This window comes from Ictalurus punctatus, chromosome 1 (genome assembly GCF_001660625.3).
Source record: "Ictalurus punctatus breed USDA103 chromosome 1, Coco_2.0, whole genome shotgun sequence".
NCBI lineage: Eukaryota > Metazoa > Chordata > Actinopteri > Siluriformes > Ictaluridae > Ictalurus > Ictalurus punctatus.
Window position 1 is genome coordinate 23,646,263 of NC_030416.2, and position 21,138 is coordinate 23,667,400.

The following is a 21,138-nucleotide window of genomic DNA, read 5'->3' on the forward strand; positions in this document are numbered from 1 at the left end:
TTTGCACAAAGATACATTAATACCTTTTTCATAGCCTTCAGTTTGCACAATGCTTGAAGGATAACATTGGGCAGAATGTGAAATAACGTTTTTTTTTTAAAAAAAACTACAGAAAATAAAAACTAGCCTTTTAATCCAACTAATCGATTAATCGAAGAAATAATCATCAGATTAATCAATTATCATTAATCGTTAGTTGCAGCCCTAATATACTCTGGCATTTTCTTCTGATTTCTGATTCATCAGCCAAGGGCAAACAGGGAGGGAAAAAACCAATCAGCAATATCGCTCATTTTGTAGTCCAATTACAACTCAACAGACTCTAGCATTGTTTTCTCTGAATATTCAGTTTTGCTCGGAGACACAGTACAATACAGGAGAAAAATATATTATAATTTTCACATTATGTTTCAAGTTGTCCTTAACTCGCTCAAGGGAGCCAAATAGAGAAAGTGCTTTCTGTTTCTCTATAGCAGCTTTTACCACATTTGTGCTTTTCTGATATGTCCAGATCGTTCATATACAGCTAATCACAGCGACCTCTCGTAGCCAGTCAAGAGCCGAATCTGCAGTATTAGTAATGCTCTGTTCTCAATTAGACCTTTCCAATTGTTTAATGGGCCATATCATCTTACTGACAGGAGGCCATAGCCACTAATGGCTAACATAAATAAGAGCCAAGCTGCCATGGTCTTAAACCAGAATCACATGAGAAAACCTAATGCGACCACTGAAACGTGGAAGGGTGTCCCATACTTCCCTCTATGTTTTTATTACTCTAATTGGCCATATGCCGTCATTGGGGTAACATGTGACACATTAGATGTGTTTAGTCAGGTTGTCATGTGCTGGGTGTAAGGAGCAGAAGCTAAAAGCAGACAGCATTTCACTCCCAACGCTCCATTACTCAGCCACCAGGCTCACCAATCGATATAGCATAGCAACAAGCCTACCAAATGAAACATGTCCGCTCTGGGTACACAATGCTAAATAAAGTCATGGCCCATCGCTCCACCGGCAGACAGCTATAGGGAATCACTGGATCAGCCACACATACACACACATACCACTGTAAAGCAAGTGCACATGCATACACTGCACCTTCAGAGACATGAAGTAAAATGAGTCCTTGTGCTTTCCCCACAAACATGGAAAAGATTTGAAGTAATTTTGTACTGCGTGAGCTTCGGTCATTATGCATGACTGATGTATGGCTGTGTGTGTGCAGGTTCTACTCTTCTCCATACAGTATCTCCACCAACCGCATGATCGCCCAGACATCAATCACACCATTCATCGCTGCATCTCCGGTTTCCACATATCAGGTAAAGTCATATGCTTTATATTTATTATACATATGTGTGTATGGACTAGTCACTGCGTTGGGGAACTGTCGACCAGTCAGCACTGTGGAAAAAAAGCGAGGCAGACAGTAAAGAAATGCAGGCAGAAGGTACAGAAAGCCGGTTAAATATACTTTGTAAGTCTGAAAATATTTCACACTAGATGAAACTACTTTCTACAGTCAACGGCACATTGTGTAATTATTTTCTGTTGCTTTAATGTAACATTATCACTTTGAAATCACTTTAATGGGGTTTAGAGGTGTGCACAGGACTGTATTTTAATCTGCCCATTCCCTAATGTATTCTGACGAATCCTGCAAACTCTTGCAGTTATTTTTGTGGTCGTTTTATGTTTAATAAAATTTTATTAAAATGCCTACACTGTGGCAATTCTTCATGACTAGCCCTGTGCAAAAAAAAAAAAAGCGCATTCCATGCGTCCTACGTCACTATACAATTCGAATACGGACACTTTTGTGGCAGCTAGATCCTGCAAATACCAGCTGATAGAGGCCGTTCCAGACTCATCATCAGATGCTACTCTGAGGCTGGAGTTGACCATGGTGATTCAACTCCTAGGTATTTATCAGCCTGGAGAAACCTCCTAGGCGTTACTGTAGACATAGCACTCAAGGAAAACCGGTCACTGAGCTATAAGGAGAGCTCTGTTGATGGACAATAGCTTCTGTCTCAGTTCAATCAATCATTTCAGCTCAGCCATCTACGTCTGCCACCATATCAGCCACACAAGAGCTTTTTTCTAACAATCGGTGCGTCCTTAAATAGTGTAATACGATACACTGATGGCACTCATTTATTTATTTTCATCATTTACACTGTAGCCTAAAAAAGCACTGAAGCTGAAAATGTCATTTGTATCCTGTGTATGGCTGTTAATTGAAGTGCGGCTTGATGCGTTCATTGCACTCTTTGGGTATACTATATAGATGCTTAAAAAATGACACATATTCTAATTTTAAACGCACAATTATTCAAATGCTCCAAATACAGTTCCTCCTTTTATTTGCTAAGTTATGAACTCTGATTCAGCCTTGACCAGCAAGGACAGAGGGACAGAGAAAAAAAAAAGGTGGGGGGGACACAGAAAGAACAAACACTGACTGTGAGCAATGAACATTCCTAATTGATTTGGCTTAAGCTAAACTAAACAACACACAGAGCTGAGCTGGGAACGAAGCAAAGCCCTTTAGATCCTGGACCTCTTCCTGTCCTCACGACAACATGCCCCCTGCTCGTACACACACGCATGCATGCACAAACACACACACACACACACTCTTAGCAGCCTCCAAAGACCTGCCTACTTTAGCAAAAAGAATACATTTGCTGTAGCATTACACACAGGGGAAGAATAGCTCCTAATTGAGTATAGTAGTATTACATGCAAACACCCCTCCCGGCCCACGTTAATTAATATTGAATCACACACTGCAGCAAAATACAGAGATGACTCCAGCTAAGGTTGACAGCAAATCAATGCAAAAGCACCTCTAACTTTGAAAGTACAGGAAAAGAGGTAACTGTATCTCTTGCAAATTTAAATAGAAGAGAGATAGGATATATATATAGAGAGAGAGAGAGAAAGAGAGAGAGAGTGAGAGAGAACAGAGGACATGAATCTTTCAGCAGCAAGCTGAGAGACGAGGTGTGTGCTTACACACCTTAAAGAACCTCGTGCTAGATGATCACACTAGTGCACCAAGCCTCAGAGCATCCGTACCGAATCTGTCTCAAAGGGTGCACAATGAGCTATGCACATTTTCAGCACGTGTTTAAAACACATTTGACACCATATTTCTCATGTAGATACAGAGATTTCTGCTGTTCACTAACTCTCCCATTCGGAAAAACAATAGCTGCATTGGTTGAGGCACAAATGCAATAATAAGGAATATTTAGGCAGGGCTTTATGAGCAGAGTAGCGAGGCAGGGGAGATGAAAGTTGAGATTTTGGGCCAGACGGAGCTACGATGATGAAACTGCTGCTGCGCTGCTGTAATTAGGAGACAATATTGCTCCTTGTGGCATTCCGATCCCACTGTAATTATCACGCTGTATTTCTGGCTCCTGCCATTGCTGGTTTGGGGGTTTCTGAGGAAAAGAAGGGAAAAGTGAGGAAATGCTCTTCTCCCAACAGGTGCAGAGTACGTCCTGGATGCCTCACCAGCAGTATGTTATGCAACCTACTGTAAGTCCAAATTATTTGTTTCTGTGTGTGACAGAGTGAGTGAGTGAGTAAAAAAAAAGAGAAAGCGAGAGAGTGAGAGATTTTAATGTGTCAGTGTGAAGGCATGTTTCTGCATGTGTGCATGGGAGTGTATATGTTTTTTTTAGTTTGAACAGGGTCAAAGAAAAAAGAATGTGAACAGGTTAAAGTGATTTACTGGTTATGAGTACCATTGGGAATCGAAAGCTCAGTCCTAGTCCTGCCCCCTGGTGGCTGTGAGAGAGAAAGAGAGAGCGTGCAGGTCCCATCTCACATTTTCTCATCTGCCTCTACAAGGCCAGGAGTATGGAGTTTTGCACCACCTCCTTTCCCAGCACTGGTTTCCTCTCACGCATTCTCCTTTTTACCCTTTCTCGCCATCTCTCTCTTTATCTTGTTGTTGCATAGACAATAAGGACGCAGGAAGGGCACCTGCCACTCCAGGCTTGGAAAATTCACCACTCATGCACGCACACTTAAAAGCTCTCTGAAAGGGAAGGTAACTCCAAGCACATGTTTGGAGCTCTGCCCACTGTCTCCCTTGTACCTGCACTCTACTGCACACTAATCTAAGGTCTCAATCCTTCTATCTAACCAGTCTGGGTTGAGGATTTTGTTTCTCTTAACCTCTTATGCTCTTGGGTATTTTTTTTTTCGTGAGAGTCCGGAACCACTAGTGATCCCTTGGAGCTTAGAGGATATTGGTGATACCTTAAAAGTCTTCGCTCAGCCGCCTCGGGCATTCAGGTTCCATAACCTGCAAAACGAATCAAGCACAAGGTATTAGGAAAGGAAGTGAGGGAGGGAAAGAGAGGGATCAAGGAAGAAAAGAGTGAAGAGGCAGTGTAACACAGGACACATTCACTTATACAGTGAAAGTGTACAGTATTTAGTCAGTTTAATTTGAGCCCTAGGGGGCATGGTGGCTTAGTGGTTAGCACATTTGCCTCACACATCCAGGGCCCTGTGTTTGTGGAGTTTGCATGTTCTCCCCGTGCTTTGGGGCTTATTCTGGGTACTCCAGTTTCCTCCCCAAGTCCAAAGACATGCATTGTAGGCCACACATGCATTGTAGGCCACATTCATACACATAAGTGTATGAATAGTGTGTGATTGTGGCCTGTGATGTACTGGCACCCTGTCTTGGGTGTTCACCACCTTGTGATAGGCTCCAGGTTCCCCATGACCCAGTAAGGATAAGCGGTATAGAACATAGATGGATGGAATTTGAACCCTGGCACACTTCCCATCACGGTGCAATGTGATTTTTCCAGGTGTGCACACTAACACTAGGTATGGACCAATAAACAACCAGTCTAACTGCACTTGAGAGAGATGGTTTCAGTATGCAGGCAAGTAGAGTCTACTGAGAACACAAATTCAACAATGATTTGTCTGAATCACAGGAATGAACCAAACACATAGTGTATTATGGATTGCAAGCAGCATGTTTTGACATGTTTTGACAAAATTGACTAGTGGGTAGACTAGACACCCGAATGAGTGCCAGAGGACAGACCAAGAGTTCTGGATATATTGGCCAAAGAACACAAAAATTCTATAATGGATACACTTTTAAAAAATATTTTAAAAATATATTAGGTGAGGCACAGAGTCTCAATGGTTAGCACTGTAGCCTCGCACCACAAGGGTTGGAGGTTTGATTCCCACCTCTGCCCTTTGTGTGCAGATTTTGCATGTTCTCCCTGTGCTTCGGGGGTTTCCTCCAGGTCCTGTGGTTTCCTCCCCCAATCCAAAGACATGAGTTGTATCTCTAAAGTGTCCATAGTGTGTGAATGGGTGTGTGAGTGTGTGTGTGATTGTGCCCCGCTATGGATTAGCACCCCATCCAGAGAATCCCCTGCCTTGTGCCCCAAGTTCCCTGAGATAGGCTCCAGGCTCCCAACGACCCTGTGTAGGATAAGTAGTACAGAAAATGGATGGATGGATATGTATATTATTATTTAATTCTTTATTATTTAGCACCATGTTCTTTGTATTCCGTTGATTTTCAGCATTTGTACCCATGCTTGAAGAAGCATTATTTTCCTTTGCCATATTTCTGACCAGTCACTGCCAGGCATTTACAGCCATGACCCTTTCACACATTTTGTAGTGCACTAGTTTATATAACCATCCATCCATCCATCCATCTTCAACCGCTTACTCCTTTTCAGGGTCACGGGGAACCTGGAGCCTATCCCAGGAAGCATCAGGCACAAGGAGGGGTACACCCTGGACAGGGTGCCAATGTGGTGCCAATGTTTATATAACCTTAAGACAAAATAATGAAAAAGACAAAGAATTTTTTACTTGTTATCACAAGTTATCATTCTTTCTTATCACTAGTAACAAAAAATGGCAAATAGTTTCTGTCAGTATATTAATGTTTGATTTTTTTTTTTATATATATATCCCATAAAGCACCAATTTGTTTTTTTGTTTGTTTTTTTGTTTTTTGTTTTTTTCTCCAATGCATGTCTGGAATCTTTATTTGGTTGTTTTTGTTTTGTATTAGTTTTGTTTTTCAGACTATTTTCCTCTTGATATTTCCTTTTCTTTTCTTGTTGTTTTTCAGTTTTTATTTTTACCTAATTGGAGGTGTTTTTGTTGTTGTTCTTGTTGTTCTTGTTGTTCTTGTTATTCTTGTTGATGTTGATGTGGAGGTGGTGGTGCTGTTTTGTTTTTAATAATTGTAGACAGAGGTACATTTAAAATTTTCCCACACAGAAATCACAGGGGTTGCCAACATCTGCACACAGCTGTCGGTGAAAATGCACTCGAAATTCAAAACTGAAGATTCACAATGCAAAATATCTTAGCAAGTGGAAATACCTTCAATATAGTCAAATGTATCTAGTATTTCTTATTATAAGGACACAACAAACCAATTATAAGATTATTAAACTTATTTCAAGCCATTTGTACTCATTTGAAATCATTGTGTTATTGGCAAATCATTTTTGCTCATTTTAAGCATTGATATCTAGAAAGAAGCAAAATTATGTGGCAATAGAATAAGAAAACTACAAACCTGAAATGAGTAGTAATCTTTAGAATTAGGTTTAATGATTTTATATTTGATTTAATGTAATCTTAGAACAAGAAATACCAGATACATTTGTTAAGATTTGCTTAGATGGGTTTGTTTTGTTTTTTTGCAGTGCAGAGTCATACAGACTGAGAGAGAGACAAACTGAGAGGCTAATGGCTGAATGTCTGCCTCTATTACTCTATCTAACTAGATAATGATATTTCTGGAGACGTGTCAGATTTGGGTGTTGTCCTGAGGGTGATAACGTGTAAACATGTTTTATAGCACGGTCTTCTTGCCCGATTCTTTGGCAGCTCATCAGATGAAACCTTAGCCACCAAGGAAAGAATAAAAAATGAAACTTCTGTTGAGAGGATATTAGAGTCAGCGTGGCAAAATCCTTTTTTTCCCCTCTTCCCATATGGACAGAATGCAGACAATTAAAAGCGTTTGAGGAAAGGAAGGCAATGTAACGAGAATGTAGATCAGTGTTTGGCACCTTGTTACCGTGGAGACACGTGACCATAGCGACCGGAGATGAGGACTGAAGCAAATCAGCACACAATGGAGGCTGTCTCCGGACACTGCACTCTGTGTGTGTGTGTGTGTGTGTGTGTGTGTATGTGTGTGTGTGTGTGTGTGTGTGTGTGTGTGTGTGTGTGTGTGTGTGTGTGTGTGTGTGTATACCTTATGTGATTTGCATCCTTTGTGTGATGCATCAGTTTTCAGTGAAGGTGCCATACAACATTTTGTGCGTGTGTCCCACCATAGTGTACATGCAGCACACACTCTAGCTATAAATAAACAGGGAGTAGTCCCATGCAGTCTATCTAATTCGCAAGGTAAAAACTCTCTCTCTCTCTCTCTCTCTCTCTCTCTCTCTCTCTCTCTCTCACACACACACACACACACACACACACACACTCTTTCTACATCTTATCCAGGGGAAGAATGCCTATGTGAATAGTCCCAAATCCCTCTCAGGAAATGAACATTAACAAATCACCAACACAGTGCGTTATTGCAAATCCGCTTAGAGCGGAACGGCCACTGAGTGGAAAAGAAAGGAAACGAGACCCTTCCTAAATCAGTGCCAGTCACAGCCATTTGTTGAGACAAAAGAGCAAATGTTTGAATAAAGATTTGACGCTTTTATCTCTGCTCCATCACTGCTCCGTTCTCCAGAACATGCTGTGTTTGCAGGGTTTGAAAAGGTGGTATGCTTTGGCAGTTACTGTAATGAGTGAGTGTGTGTGTGTGTGTGTGTGTGTGTGTGTGTGTGTGTGTGTGTGTGTGTGTGTGTGTGTGTGTGTGTGTGTGTGTGTGTTTGAGAGAGTCATTCTAAAAAAAAAAAATACGTCTTTTACAATATGAAAGAAATATCATTTGATAATAACACATAATAGTCCTTTTTATATATTATTAAGCAGTAATTCCTGGTTACACTCCAGCGCCATTACAGCCCTGACTGGGATAAAGCAGTGAAGATGATGATGGATTTTTCCTGGCTGGGACTGCAGTCAGTTCCAGAGTAAATGCCTATATATCATGTTTGTGTGTCGCAATCACACACTGATATGAAACATCCTCCCTGGAAGTTTGTTTTCTTCTGCACTGCTGCCTCTGAGGGACAAACAAAGCCACTTCCCTTTCCTCTTGGCATCAGCTTCCCTTCCTGTGATGTCACTGGAGACAAGTCTCATCCTAGTTTATATATCAAGGGTTCAAAGTCGAGACAATAATTTTTTTTTTGACATCAAGGAGTCAGTTTCAGGTCATTATGCTTCTGGATTTTTAAAGGAACATTTCAGCTGTTGTCTGAGAAAAAGCAAAAGAGCGAGACAGTCTCTCTGTTCTGCAGAAATGCTCTCTTGCTGTCTGCATACATGCCCTATGGGGAAATGTATTAATTCTCACACACACACTCACAAAAAGACACACTCACACACAACACATGCAGAGCTTAATCATCTGTCTGTGTCTCTCACTGATACAACTGTAAATGAGAGTGGAGAATTATTCAGTGGCAATCTCGTTTTCCTCCTCTCATTATGGGAGTGTGTTGGAGGTGGGGGAGCTCGTAGCTGGAGGCCCTGGGCGTAGCAGAGATGAGAGGAACAGCTCTAACAGTTTAGTTCTGATGGATAGGATAAAGACAGAGCTCCTCTGACGCTGAGTGTCTGTACGGTTTATTCTTTAAACAGACTTACTGACAGTACAAGCACCGCTGAGCTGCACTCGCACAGGGACATACACGGCGTCTGAGTGCACTTTGAGTGTACATGTGTGTCTGTGAGAGAGAAAGCGTGTATATTTTTGTGCATGTGAAATGTGCACTCTCAAAGCAACGCTCATCTCCAAAATAATACTGCTGCTAAATGCTACGTATAAGCTTTTAGGAGCTAACTGCACTGCATAAATACGATTCTGCCAACTGGGAGTTCAGTGTCAGACACGTTTGATTATTTGTGTGGAATATTAGTTTGTATCTGCCTAATCACTAATTACCGTCACATTACAGTTACAGGATGCTCAATTCAATTTATTTATTTCAATTTATTTATTTGTGTAGCGCTTTAAACAATGGGCATTGTCTCAAAGCAGCTTTATAGAAACATATAAACACAGGATACGGATTTTAAGTGTGTGAATTTATCCCTATTGAGCAAGCTAGTGGCGACGATGGTGAGGGAAAAACTCCCTAAGATGTTAAGAGGAAGAAACCTTGAGAGGAACCAGACTCAGAAGTGAACCGGTCCTCATCTGGGTAACAACAGATAGTGTGAAAGTAAAGGAAAGTTCATTATGGTTTGAACATGAAGTCTGTTTTGTTGAACTAGTCCATTGTTCACTGGATTCTCATGGCTTATCGGTCAGTATGGTATACACAGTCTGTCAAATACAGACATGCATGTATTGTACAGCACAGTGTAGACTGCAAGGCTTTAGATGGGTCAGAATGGAAAGCGTTTTTAAGACAGCAAATAAAACAAAAACAAAAACAAAGAAAAGTCATAAAAAGCAGTGGGGGGGAATCATTTGTACATCCAGAGTGTACTCTGCCTCCTTGACTAGGAAAAAGCAGCTACTGAAGATGAATCAGTGAATTAGGTTTTCGTAAACATTTCATGTTAGAATTCTATAAAGCCTGCTATTCTGAATGACTACTGAATGTTATATGAGTTTTTGTACTTGTAATATGTATTTTATTTTATGTATATTTTTTTTTTTGTCTTTGTCTAATCTACAATGTACATGCATCTGGAAGCCAAATATATATATATATATATATATATATATATATATATATATATATATATATATATATATATATATATATATATATATATATATGTATGTATGTATGTATGTATGTATGTATGTATGTATGTATATGCAACAGCTTCCCGATCCAGCCATGAGAATGATTTCAATACGTTCTTTCTTTATTTCAAGGCTTCTTAAATAACTCTGTAGACTTCGTTGTAGTGTTCTTCATAGAACCAAAGAACCCTTTAGGGTTGTTTTTTTTTTTTTTTTTTTTTTTTTTTTTTTTTTGGGGGGGGGGGGGGGGGGGTTGTAACAGATACCTGCCTTACACTGTGTTACATACAAACTTCCCATGTTATAAGAATTTAGTTCCGGATTGTCCGAATAAACTAATCACAGGTAGCAACAACATATGCTATCATCCAGCATATAAGTGAGCATTAAAATTGATGTGTAAAGTAGCATAGACCTTTGTTGAAATGTTGCCTGGGGTGAACTGGGGGCCAGTCCTGCTTTATAGTCAATGGTGATAGCAGATTGTGCGGTAGTATATGACCTCATTTTGTCCTGAGGTAACATATGAGCAAGAGATTGAAGAAACACAAGTCTCTTTTATGTTTCTGCATGAATATAGATGAAGAAACAGTGTGATGTGATGATGGTTCATTCCTGTTATTTATGTCAGCCAGTCAGGTTGCAAATATGGGAAGTATTATATTGTTATGTACAACATTTTTCTTAATTAGTTTCTGGTTTTACCAGTCGACGTCACTAAAACCATTCACGTCTGACTCAGTGACTCAGTAATGATGGGTGGAGTTTCGATTTTACAGAAGCTCACAGTTGTACTCCATTCCTATATTGTCCTATTATTATGTTTTATTTATACAAATAATTCAGTGCTAAATAACGTACCCCCACTATGCTCAAGCTACGCAATGCGGCAAACTGAAGCACTCCTAATAACTCCTGGAGGACAACCTGGGTAGCACACATGATGAAACTATTTGATCAGATATAGAGCAGGTCCACTCAGAAAGACCTAAAAGCACACACATTAGTCAGCACTGTGGTTATTCCAGACATGATCGGAACCTAGCCAAACTTCAGGAAAGAACTCCTTTTTGACAAACTACCTGACTGAGAATCCCTTTGGACTTATTAATCGCAATCAAGACATGAGTGTGCGTTGTACTGCTACACATGATGTTCACTCACGCAATGAAAAGCAGTTGAGATCTTAGGTGAGCGGTTAAGAATGGCAGGAGCTCGCGCCTCCTTTTACCTCACATGTGTTAACACTCATGAAGCAGCGTGGTTGAAACGTAAACACAGCCGCAGTGTGTGCGAGCCCCGGCGCTAAGTGAGCAATGCATCATCTCTGCAGAAGTATGCATGACGCGCATTTGGATCACATTATTTCATTTGTTGAAGTGGAACAACACATGTCTGGCCCCCATAATAGGGCCCAGCTGGAGTGATTCGGATCATTCCATTGTATGATAGAGAGAGAGAGAGAGAGAGAGAGAGAGAGAGAGAGAGAGAGAGAGAGAGAAATATTTCTGAATGTGTATGAGATTGTGTATGTGTTGCATTATACAAGCTTTAACTTTGTGAGTAAGGTTATCCAGACCTGGAACTGAATAGGCAGTAATTTCCTCGTCCATGAGTTCTGACCTGTGATGTTTTTTTCTGTATACGTGTGTGTGTTTGTGCCCACCCACAGGGTGCTGTGATTACGCCAGCCATGGACCACACCATATCCATGCAGCCAGCTAACATGATGGGGCCCCTCGCCCAGCAGATGAACCATCTATCCCTTGGCACCACTGGCACTGTGAGTAGCCCACTCAATCCAGTAAACAGTCCAATAAAATGTTCTGACCAGAGTCTGACCAGAGTCTGACCAGAGTGGCTGTTATTCCTCTGTTTGAGCAGTGGTGGCTCAACGGTTAAGGCTCTGGTTTACTGACCAGAAGGTCAGGAGCTCAAGCCCCAGTACTACCAAGCTGCCTCTGTTGGGCTCTTGAGCACCCCTTGCTGATTGAGGGGTGATGTATCATGGTTGACCCTGTGCTCTGACCCCTGCTTCCTAACAAGCTGGGCTTTGTGAAAAAAGAAGTTTGTTGTAATGTATATGTGACAAATAAATGCTTCTTCTTCTTTGCAGTACATGACAGCGGCAGCTGCTGCGGCTCCTATGCAGGGAACCTACATTCCCCAGTACACTGCGGTGCCTGCCTCAGCCATCTCAGTGGAGGTAAGATGTCCTTTAATTTCCATACTGTATACTACTTGACTTTACCCATTTCCTGTCACAGCAGTAACATTTTTGTGTTTGTCACAACTTCCCCTTCAACATTTGCAACACAGTACCATCTCTGGCATTAGCAGTACACACATCTCAGCTGAGCAAAGTGCTCGGATGGGATATACTGCTTCAAGACATCAACAGGCTAAACCATTTTTGACATTTTTACCAATTTAGATTCAATAAGACTGATATGTGCTCTGATCTACATTCCCTGATAGGAATGCAACCTCCCACATTCTGAACTAGCTCACTAAAAGGTACAGCATCCAGAGGCTTGGGAAGCATTAACTTAACTTTCTCAGCATCTGTCTGATGATTCATAATAATATGGCATTTTAGAGATGTTACTTACATGATATACAAGCATCAGCATAAGAACAGTGACAAGTGAGGAATAAAACACAACATTATAGGAAATTAATTAACATCATGGTGGTGCGATGCAGCCCAGATATTGAATGGTAAATGGTCTACACTTATATAGCACATTTTTAACCTTAGCGCTAATCTAAAGCACTTTACACTGTGTCTCATTCACCCATTCACACACACACTCACACACCAGTGGTAGCAGACCTGCCATGCAAGGCGCTAACTTGCCATCGGGAGCAACTTGGGGTTCAGTGTCTTGCCCAAGGACACTTACCTATGGTTAGTGGACAACCCGCTCCACCACCTGAGCCACAGCCGCCCAACAATTACATTTAATGTTATTTATTTAAAAAAAAACATGTCTTTCTTTTATCCAGTTATAGATATTTGACATTATGGAGCATCTATGAAACAAGCTAGTTCCTGGTTAATTTATAGCAGCTATAAATAGCCACTTCCTCACCAAGCTAATTTCCTTCTTTATATAAGTTAATAAGACAAAATTGCAGCTGCACAAAGCACAGTCCTCCGTCATAAAGTCTTTCCACACTGGGAAACTTAAAGGAACAGCTTTACTGTCACTGGAAGCTCCTTCCATAAACGTTAAATAAATGTAATCGTACCAATGATTATACATGAGCACCACATTTTTAAACCTATTTTTTACTTGGCTAATATGATGTGAGCCCAAGTCCATGTGAAATATATATATATATATATATATATATATATATATATATATATATATATATATATATATATATATATATATATACCTCAGATTTGCCATATTGTCACAGCAGTGCTGTTAGAGAAAATTACTCAACACCTTCTGATTTTTCAGAATGTGTTGAGGAAATACCATAGCCATGCTGTAGTATAACAACAGTTAATACGAGAGGGAAGTATTGGAAGTTGAGGCAGGAACAATTAGAAGAGAAATCATGAGAAGGCCACTCCATGTTCTTTGTGCAACCAGGAAATAGAAGTATAGCTGATAATGCTTTGCCAAGAACATAAATGCTTATTTCATTTTAAGAGCTAAAATGCTAAAATAATAATAATAATAATAATAATAATTTTTTTTTAAAAAACTTTTTTTGAGATTCTATTATTTCATGTTTCTTCATAATTCAAAAGCATGCACAAATAACAACAAAAGAAATATGCACATGCTCAGTTTTTGCCAAATCATGTCACAAATGTTCTCTTGTTTATTTCTGGGATCAGGTGCTTGTTGTCAGGGAGCACTCTGGATGAAATATGTGTGTAATATGTAAGCATCATGTACCGACTGTTGAACCGACAAGACAACAGATCACAAGCACTCTCTATGATTTTGAAAATCATAGAGTTTGTATTAAGCCTCTCTGCTTCAGCCACCCACCGGAACTGAGCTTAATGAGGACCAGCTGAATTAGAGCTGATCCAGAACATTACTTAATCAGCAGTAGTCTCACAAATTATCTGACAGAGAGTCCCCTTGAAAATATTAATCATAATCAGGATTAGACACGAATGTGTGTCATTGCAGAATTCCACCATCAAGGCTTACGAGATGTCTGTAATCACATGATTTGCTAAAGTGAAAACACCGACATCTGTTTGAAGTGTCCTTTTGCTGCACCAAAAGAGAAAGGCTAATGTTAGATTGGTAATATCAGGGTCATTCAGTCACAAGGAAATCAAGCTTATTGGCCAAATGATGAAAGATGCTAGCCATGTAATCCAACTACATCAACTGCTCTTAAATCTGATTAAAACAGTGTAACTGATTGCCTTTTCAGACAGAACCAGTAACTATCAATCATAGCAAACATGCACATATGCAATCTTGGTCTTCAAAGAATATTTCTTTCTTTTTTTTCACGTGAAAAGGGAAAAGTGAGAGTTGCATACTCAGATATACAGTGACTGAATTGACATAATTCTTAGTCAGAATTATGGAGATGATGAAACAATTACTGGACATGCCTAAATAAAGCAAGATACTGTTATAACATTATTATTATTATTATTATTATTATTATTATTATTATTATTATTATTATTATTATTATTATTATTATGTGCTGATATAATTAATAAATCATCAGTCGTCCCAAAATATTGTTTTCTCCCATATCATTGGGAATATATACAATAGTATTTACTCTTTTGGAAAAAAAAGAACTCTGAGGCTACGTCCACATCAATCCTGATGGATCTGAAAACTGCATGGATCTGCATTTTCATTTTAAAACGCTCTCCACTACAGTGGCATTTTCAAATGTTTTCCAAACATTGCTCATCCACCCTGAAACGTCTGAAAACTCTTGCATCCATATACTGCGTATGTTCTGTCAGCCCTATATTTTGGCCTGCATCATATCTGTCAGGCGTTTATTTAAAAATGCAATCTTAGAAAATGCTAGAAAATGTTAGAAAACACTCTCCCATGTTCATACATTTGAAAACGCCATTTTCACGTTATAAGGTTAGGTTTAGTCATATTTTAGTCATGTGACCCATTCAACTCAAAACAAACAAGATGGATGTTGTACTGCAGCTGTTGTGCCTGCTTTCCAGTTTGATAGCATTGTTAAAGATTAATGTCACGTCATACAACCTTCACTTTCAAATAAACGCCTGATGGATATGAAGCAGGCCAAAGTTCCTTATGTTTTTAACGCATGTGCAGTATAAATATGTAAGCCTTTTCAGCCATTTCAGTGTAGACGAGCAATGTTCGGAAGACGCTTGAAAACACCGGTGTAGAGGAAGAGCGTTTTAAAACGAAAATGCAGTTTTCAGATTATCTGGATTAATGTGGACGTGGTCTAAGTAACTTCATAATCCCTTTCCCTTTGACTTTCTTTCAGTATTTCAATTTCAGATGCTTTCTGTTTTTGCTTTTGGTCACATGATTGTCAGAGACATGCCCATGTTTATGATATCTCTATCTCTCAGGGTGTGGTGACAGAGGCTTCTCCGCAGAGTGTTCCTCCCTCTTCCCAGGATGCCAGCGGGCAGCAGCAGCCTCTCTGTGTGGACGGCACAGCCGATCACGCACCCACCTACTCCTACCAGCCTGCTAAGTGAGACTCTTGATACTGTATCTTCTTACATACTGTACATGTGTGAAATAGTGCAGGGTTGAGCTGTTCAGAGCTGTGGGCAGAGACATTATCAGCAGTGGAGACAGTCCACTGGTTAACATTTGAATGGCAGTAGCTCATAACTTTAAAGATTGTTTACAGTTGAATTATGGAAAGCCCCACCCTTCACCAAAAAGAGCCAATCACCTTGTTAGTAAAGAAAACAGAAAAAAAAAAGTGTCTGGCTTATCAGATCAGACTCTCACATTGACACAGTGGAATAGCTGTCTCTGTGAAAATCCTGCCTGTCTGGTTTTTAGATTAATGTTATGAAAGCTCTCATATCATTGTTTAGTGATGATGAGAATGCAGAAGACATATCGATCTTTGTAGATTAGCTATTTATGATGTCAGACATAAGCTTGCTGTTTTATAACATACAGTACAATGCCCTATTTCCATGTCAACACAAGCATAATTTGCTGATTAATGCTGGCATGTTGCTATTTTACTTTCACACAAGCTAATTGTATCACATTTGTGCTACTGTATGTTTCTATTTTTGTGGTCTAAATTATGACCACAAAATATTACCCCACGTCAAAATAAATAAGTTTCTTCACCTAAATGCTAACCAAATATTACAATGTTTTTATGAAGTAACTTTTCTTCACAAATGAGCTTCTATTTTAGCCGGCACTGAAATCCATACCAGCTGTGAGACGCACAGTAAAACCACACACCCAATCGTACTGCTACATTATTTTAATGTACATGAAACCCCAATAAAAATCCATCTAAATCCATTATAAGTAAAGTAAAAATAAATATTACTATCTTAAAATAATCTATTCATATACACAATAGCCAGCGATATCAATGCTATTAGAAAACCACTAGCATTATGAATCAGTATTGTAAAATTGCCACTTATGAATTTTTGCTGCATTTTCACTTCCTCTCTCACATGGCCTTCTTTGGATGCTTATGTAGGCTCTCAAATATAATCAAAATATTCAATAACTGTACATACAAGGACATATACAGTATAAATTGAATAAATGTGAAATAGTTTTTGGTGTGAAGCAGATTCACTAGATATGGAATGGCAAAAAGGCCATAAAAGCATCAAATTATATCTTATCATCAAATTATATATATATAAAAGTACATTTAGACATATTTCACACCTTTATGAAGTGTAAATGATGTGGCACTAATGAAATAAAATGGATATATTAAAAAAAAAAAAACTGTCAAACAGACATCAATTAAGCCTTAAAACATCCCAAAAAAAAAAAAAAAACACGCAAAACGGGCATCAATTATGCCTCACAGTGTGATGTAAATAATGTGTGATTAAACTGAGGGAAAATAGCGGAGGTGTTTCTGTTACACTAGCAATTATGTTCTGTTATATTTTTTAAAAAAGTAATACATTTGTTAAAGACATAACATTGAATTATTCAACCCTTAACATACCTTCACATTTAGAATGCATGTACTTTTTTAAAGGTTTTTTTTTTTGTTATTCCTTCAAAGAGCCATGCAAAAATCTCTTTCTTAAACTCACATAAACCATTATATAAATATAAATACTTATAAACAAAACACTATCTTACCATACTTAAATAACTATAATTAGATCATGTCTTATTTAGGAAAATATGTAAAATTAGTTTGACACTACTAACAGCTGGAATACCACATGTAGTTTTCGAGGTGTAATTGATACCTATTTCACATATTTTTTACACCTATCTATTTTGACGTGTCAAACACATATTAGTGGCACATAATTTACACCTCATATTGTGTGAAAAATCTGGGGAAAATCCTCATGAGGCATTTTGTTACATGTGTATTAAAAGCACAAGATATATTTCGGAACGTTATGATCCTTTTGGTGTTCCATATTTAGCTAACACTGCCAGGCACTGGGCTTGATATACAAATGTTCTGACATAACATCAAAACCACTGACATGTGAAGTGAATAACTGATTATCTTGTTACAATGGCACCTGTCAAGGGGTGGGATATATTAAGTGGTAAGTGAACAGTCAGTTCTCAAAGTCGAAGTGTTGGAAACAGGAAAAATATGCAAGTGTAAGGATCTGACTGACTTTGACTAGGCCAAATTGTGATGGCTAGATGACTGGGTCAGAGCATCTCCAAAACTACAGGTCTTGTGGGGTGTTCCTGGTAAGCAGTGGTTAGGTTTCCCCACAGAAGAGCTACTGTAACACAGAGTGTTGAAAAAGTTAGTGCTGGATATGCTAGGAAGGTGACAGAACACACAGTGCATTGCAGCTTGTTGTGTGTGGGGCTGCGTAGTTACAAACCAGTCAGAGTGCCCATGCTGACCCCTGTCAACTGCAGAAAGCACGTACAATGGCGACGTGAGCATCAGAACTTGACCATGGAGCAATGGAAGAGGATGGCCTGGTCTGATGAAACACGTTTTCTTTTACATCATGTGGACGGCATCGCTTACCTGGGGAAGAGATGGCACCAGGAATCAAAAATTCTTCAGGAACTGTTTGAGGAACATGACAAAGAGTTCAAGCTGTGGACTTGGCCTCCAAATTCCCCAGATCTCAATCTGACCGAGCATCTGTTGGATGTGCCGGACAAACAAGTCCGATCCATATGAGGACACACCTCGTAACTTACAGGACTTAAAGGGTCTGCTGTTAACGTCTTGGTGCCAGATACAGAGCACACCTTCAGAGGTCTTGTGGAGTCCAGGCCTCAATGGGTCAGAGCTATTTTGGTGGCACAAGGGGGACCTACACAATATTAGGCAGGTGGTTTTAAAGTTATGGCTGATAGGTGTATAGTGATTTGTTTAAAAACAGAGAGAGAGGGAGAGAGAGACGGAGAAAGAGAGAGATCACATTTTTCATAAAAACTAACAGAGTGGCTATATTGGATGCAAATAAAATCTGCCAGTATTTGAATGGAGGATGACTCAATATGCATAAATTCACCTTCTCAGTATGCATTCCTGTTCACCTCCTCTGATTTTGCTCTACACAAAGTGTAGAGTTTTAACCTCACATATCCACCAATCTTGGAAGCACTGGTGAATAGAAAACCACTATGGAAATGCTTATTATTGCCATTTTGCTGTGAAAATAAGCTTCCTAAATGTAAAACATTGCTGTGCTGTAATCCCATTTTACATTACCGCTATGCCACTTTACCACCTGTGCTAATGATTAAAAATATTCCAAACATTTGGGATTTGACTTGTCTTAGCTATAAGCTATAATTTGCACATCTGCACACTCTGCTCAAGCAAACTATCTTCCATTTCCATTTCATGCGAATACCATCGTCAGTGGCATCATTATTGCCATCATGTGGAACACTAGTCTCTGCCATAAATCAGCACAAGTGCATCGTATAGCTGCACTGCATTCTGGAACTTTGCATCCCACATTTGTTGTGTTTACTAGTCTTACGTTCAATTTTTTCATTAATATGACATTGAACGTCTCTGGAAAATGGTGAGTGAGAATAGAAGCTGCTATGATTTTGTACAGTATCTCACAAAAGTGAGTACACCCCTCACATTTTTGTAAATATTTGATTATAACTTTTCATGTGACAACACTGAAGAAATGACACTTTGCTACAATGTAAAGTAGTGAGTGTACAGCTTGTGTAACAGTGTAAATTTGCTGTCCCCTCAAAACAACTGAACACACAGCCATTAATGTCTAAACCACTGGCAACAAAAGTGAGTACACCCCTAAGTGAAAATGTCCAAATTGGGCCCAAAGTGTCAATATTTTGTGTGGCCACCATTATTTTCCAGCACTGCTTTAACCCTCTTGGGCATGGCGTTCACCAGAGCTTCACAGGTTACCACTGGATCCTCTTCCACTCCTCCATGACGACATCACGGAGCTGGTGGATGTTAGAGACCTTGTGCTCCTCCACCTTCCGTTTGAGGTTGCCCCACAGATGCTCAATAGGGTTTAGGTCTGGAGACATGCTTGGCCACTCCATCACCCTCAGCTTCTTTAGTGTGTTTGGGGTCGTTATCACGCTGGAATACTGCTGGAATACTGCCCTGCAGCCCAGTCTCTGAAGAGAGGGGATCATGCTCTGTTTCAGTTTGTCACAGTACATGTTGGCATTCATGGTTCCCTCAATGAACTGTAGCTTCCCAGTGCCGGCAGCACTCATGCAGCCCCAGACCATGACACTCCCACCACCATGCTTGACTGTAGGCGAGACACACTTGTCTTTCTACTCCTCACCTGGTTGCTGCCACACAAGCTTGACACCATCTGAACCAAATAAGTTTATCTTGGTCTCATCAGACCACAGGACATGGTTCCAGTAATCCATGTCCTTAGTCTGCTTGTCTTCAGACAACTGTTTGCGGGCTTTCTTATGTATCATTTTTAGAAGAGGCTTCCTTCTGGGCCGACAGCCATGCAGACCAATTTGATGCAGAGTGCGGCGTATGGTCTGAGCACTGACAGGCTGACCCCCCCACCCCTTCAACCTCTGCAGCAATGCGGGCAGCACTCATATGTTTATTTCCTAAAGACGACCTCTGGATATGATGCTGAGCACGTGCACTCAACTTCCATCGTCGACCATGGCGAGGCCTGTTCTGAGTGGAACCTGTCCTGTTAAACCACTGTATGGTCTTGACCACCGTGCTGCAGCTCAGTGTCAGGGTCTTGGCAATCTTCTTATAGCCTAGGCCATCTTTATGTAGAGCAACAATTCTTTTTCATATCCTCAGAGAGTTCTTTGCCATGAGGTGCCATGTTGAACTTCCAGTGACCAGTATGAGGGAGTGTGAGAGTGATGACACCAAATTTAACACACCTGCTCCCCATTCACACCTGAGACCCTGTAACACTAACAAGTCACATGACACCAGGGAGGGAAAATGGCTAATTGGGCCCAATTTTGACATTTTCACTTAGGGGTGTATTCACTTTTGTTGCCAGCGGTTTAGACATTAATGGCTGTGTGTTGAGTTATTTTGAGGGGACAGCAAATATACACTGTTATACAAGCTGTACACTCACTACTTTACATTGTAGCAAAGTGTCATTTCTTCAGTGTTGTCACATTCAAAGATATAATCAAATATTTACAAAAATGTGAGGGGTGTACTCCCTTTTGTGAGATACTGTATTTAGGAGTTAATGGTGAAACCTGACTGTTATAACTTATACTTGGGGTCATTGAAATGTTTCCTCCTATTACTGTAAATGCCACTGTAACTGTGTTACTGATGTCAGCACAGCACACAACTGTAACTTCTCACAGGAATAACAACAATACAGCACCAACTAACAAACCTGACCTGCAAAGCCCATTGTAAATATTAACATATAAACAGGTGTGTTTCAGGATGGAGGTTTCCTTTACCGCTAAGATCTTGTCTTATTTGTTAGCTGCTTGAATGAAAATTTCAGGCTTAAAGGGAGTTGTGTCTTGACCATTCCTTTTTTCTATCTC

At 39.8% G+C, this 21,138-nt stretch overlaps 1 protein-coding gene across 2 annotated transcripts in view; it reads left to right on the forward strand.

Annotated features, from left to right (window-relative positions):
• The window catches only part of rbms3 (RNA binding motif, single stranded interacting protein), a 152,823-nt gene that overhangs the window by 127,582 nt on the left and 4,103 nt on the right, over positions 1-21,138 (forward strand). For both annotated transcript variants that reach the window (XM_017476620.3, XM_017476602.3), the window contains exons 9-13: positions 1,229-1,325; positions 3,505-3,555; positions 11,604-11,714; positions 12,048-12,137; positions 15,513-15,640. In XM_017476620.3, the coding sequence (XP_017332109.1) occupies positions 1,229-1,325; positions 3,505-3,555; positions 11,604-11,714; positions 12,048-12,137; positions 15,513-15,640 (477 nt within the window). The remainder of the gene's footprint in view (positions 1-1,228; positions 1,326-3,504; positions 3,556-11,603; positions 11,715-12,047; positions 12,138-15,512; positions 15,641-21,138) is intronic.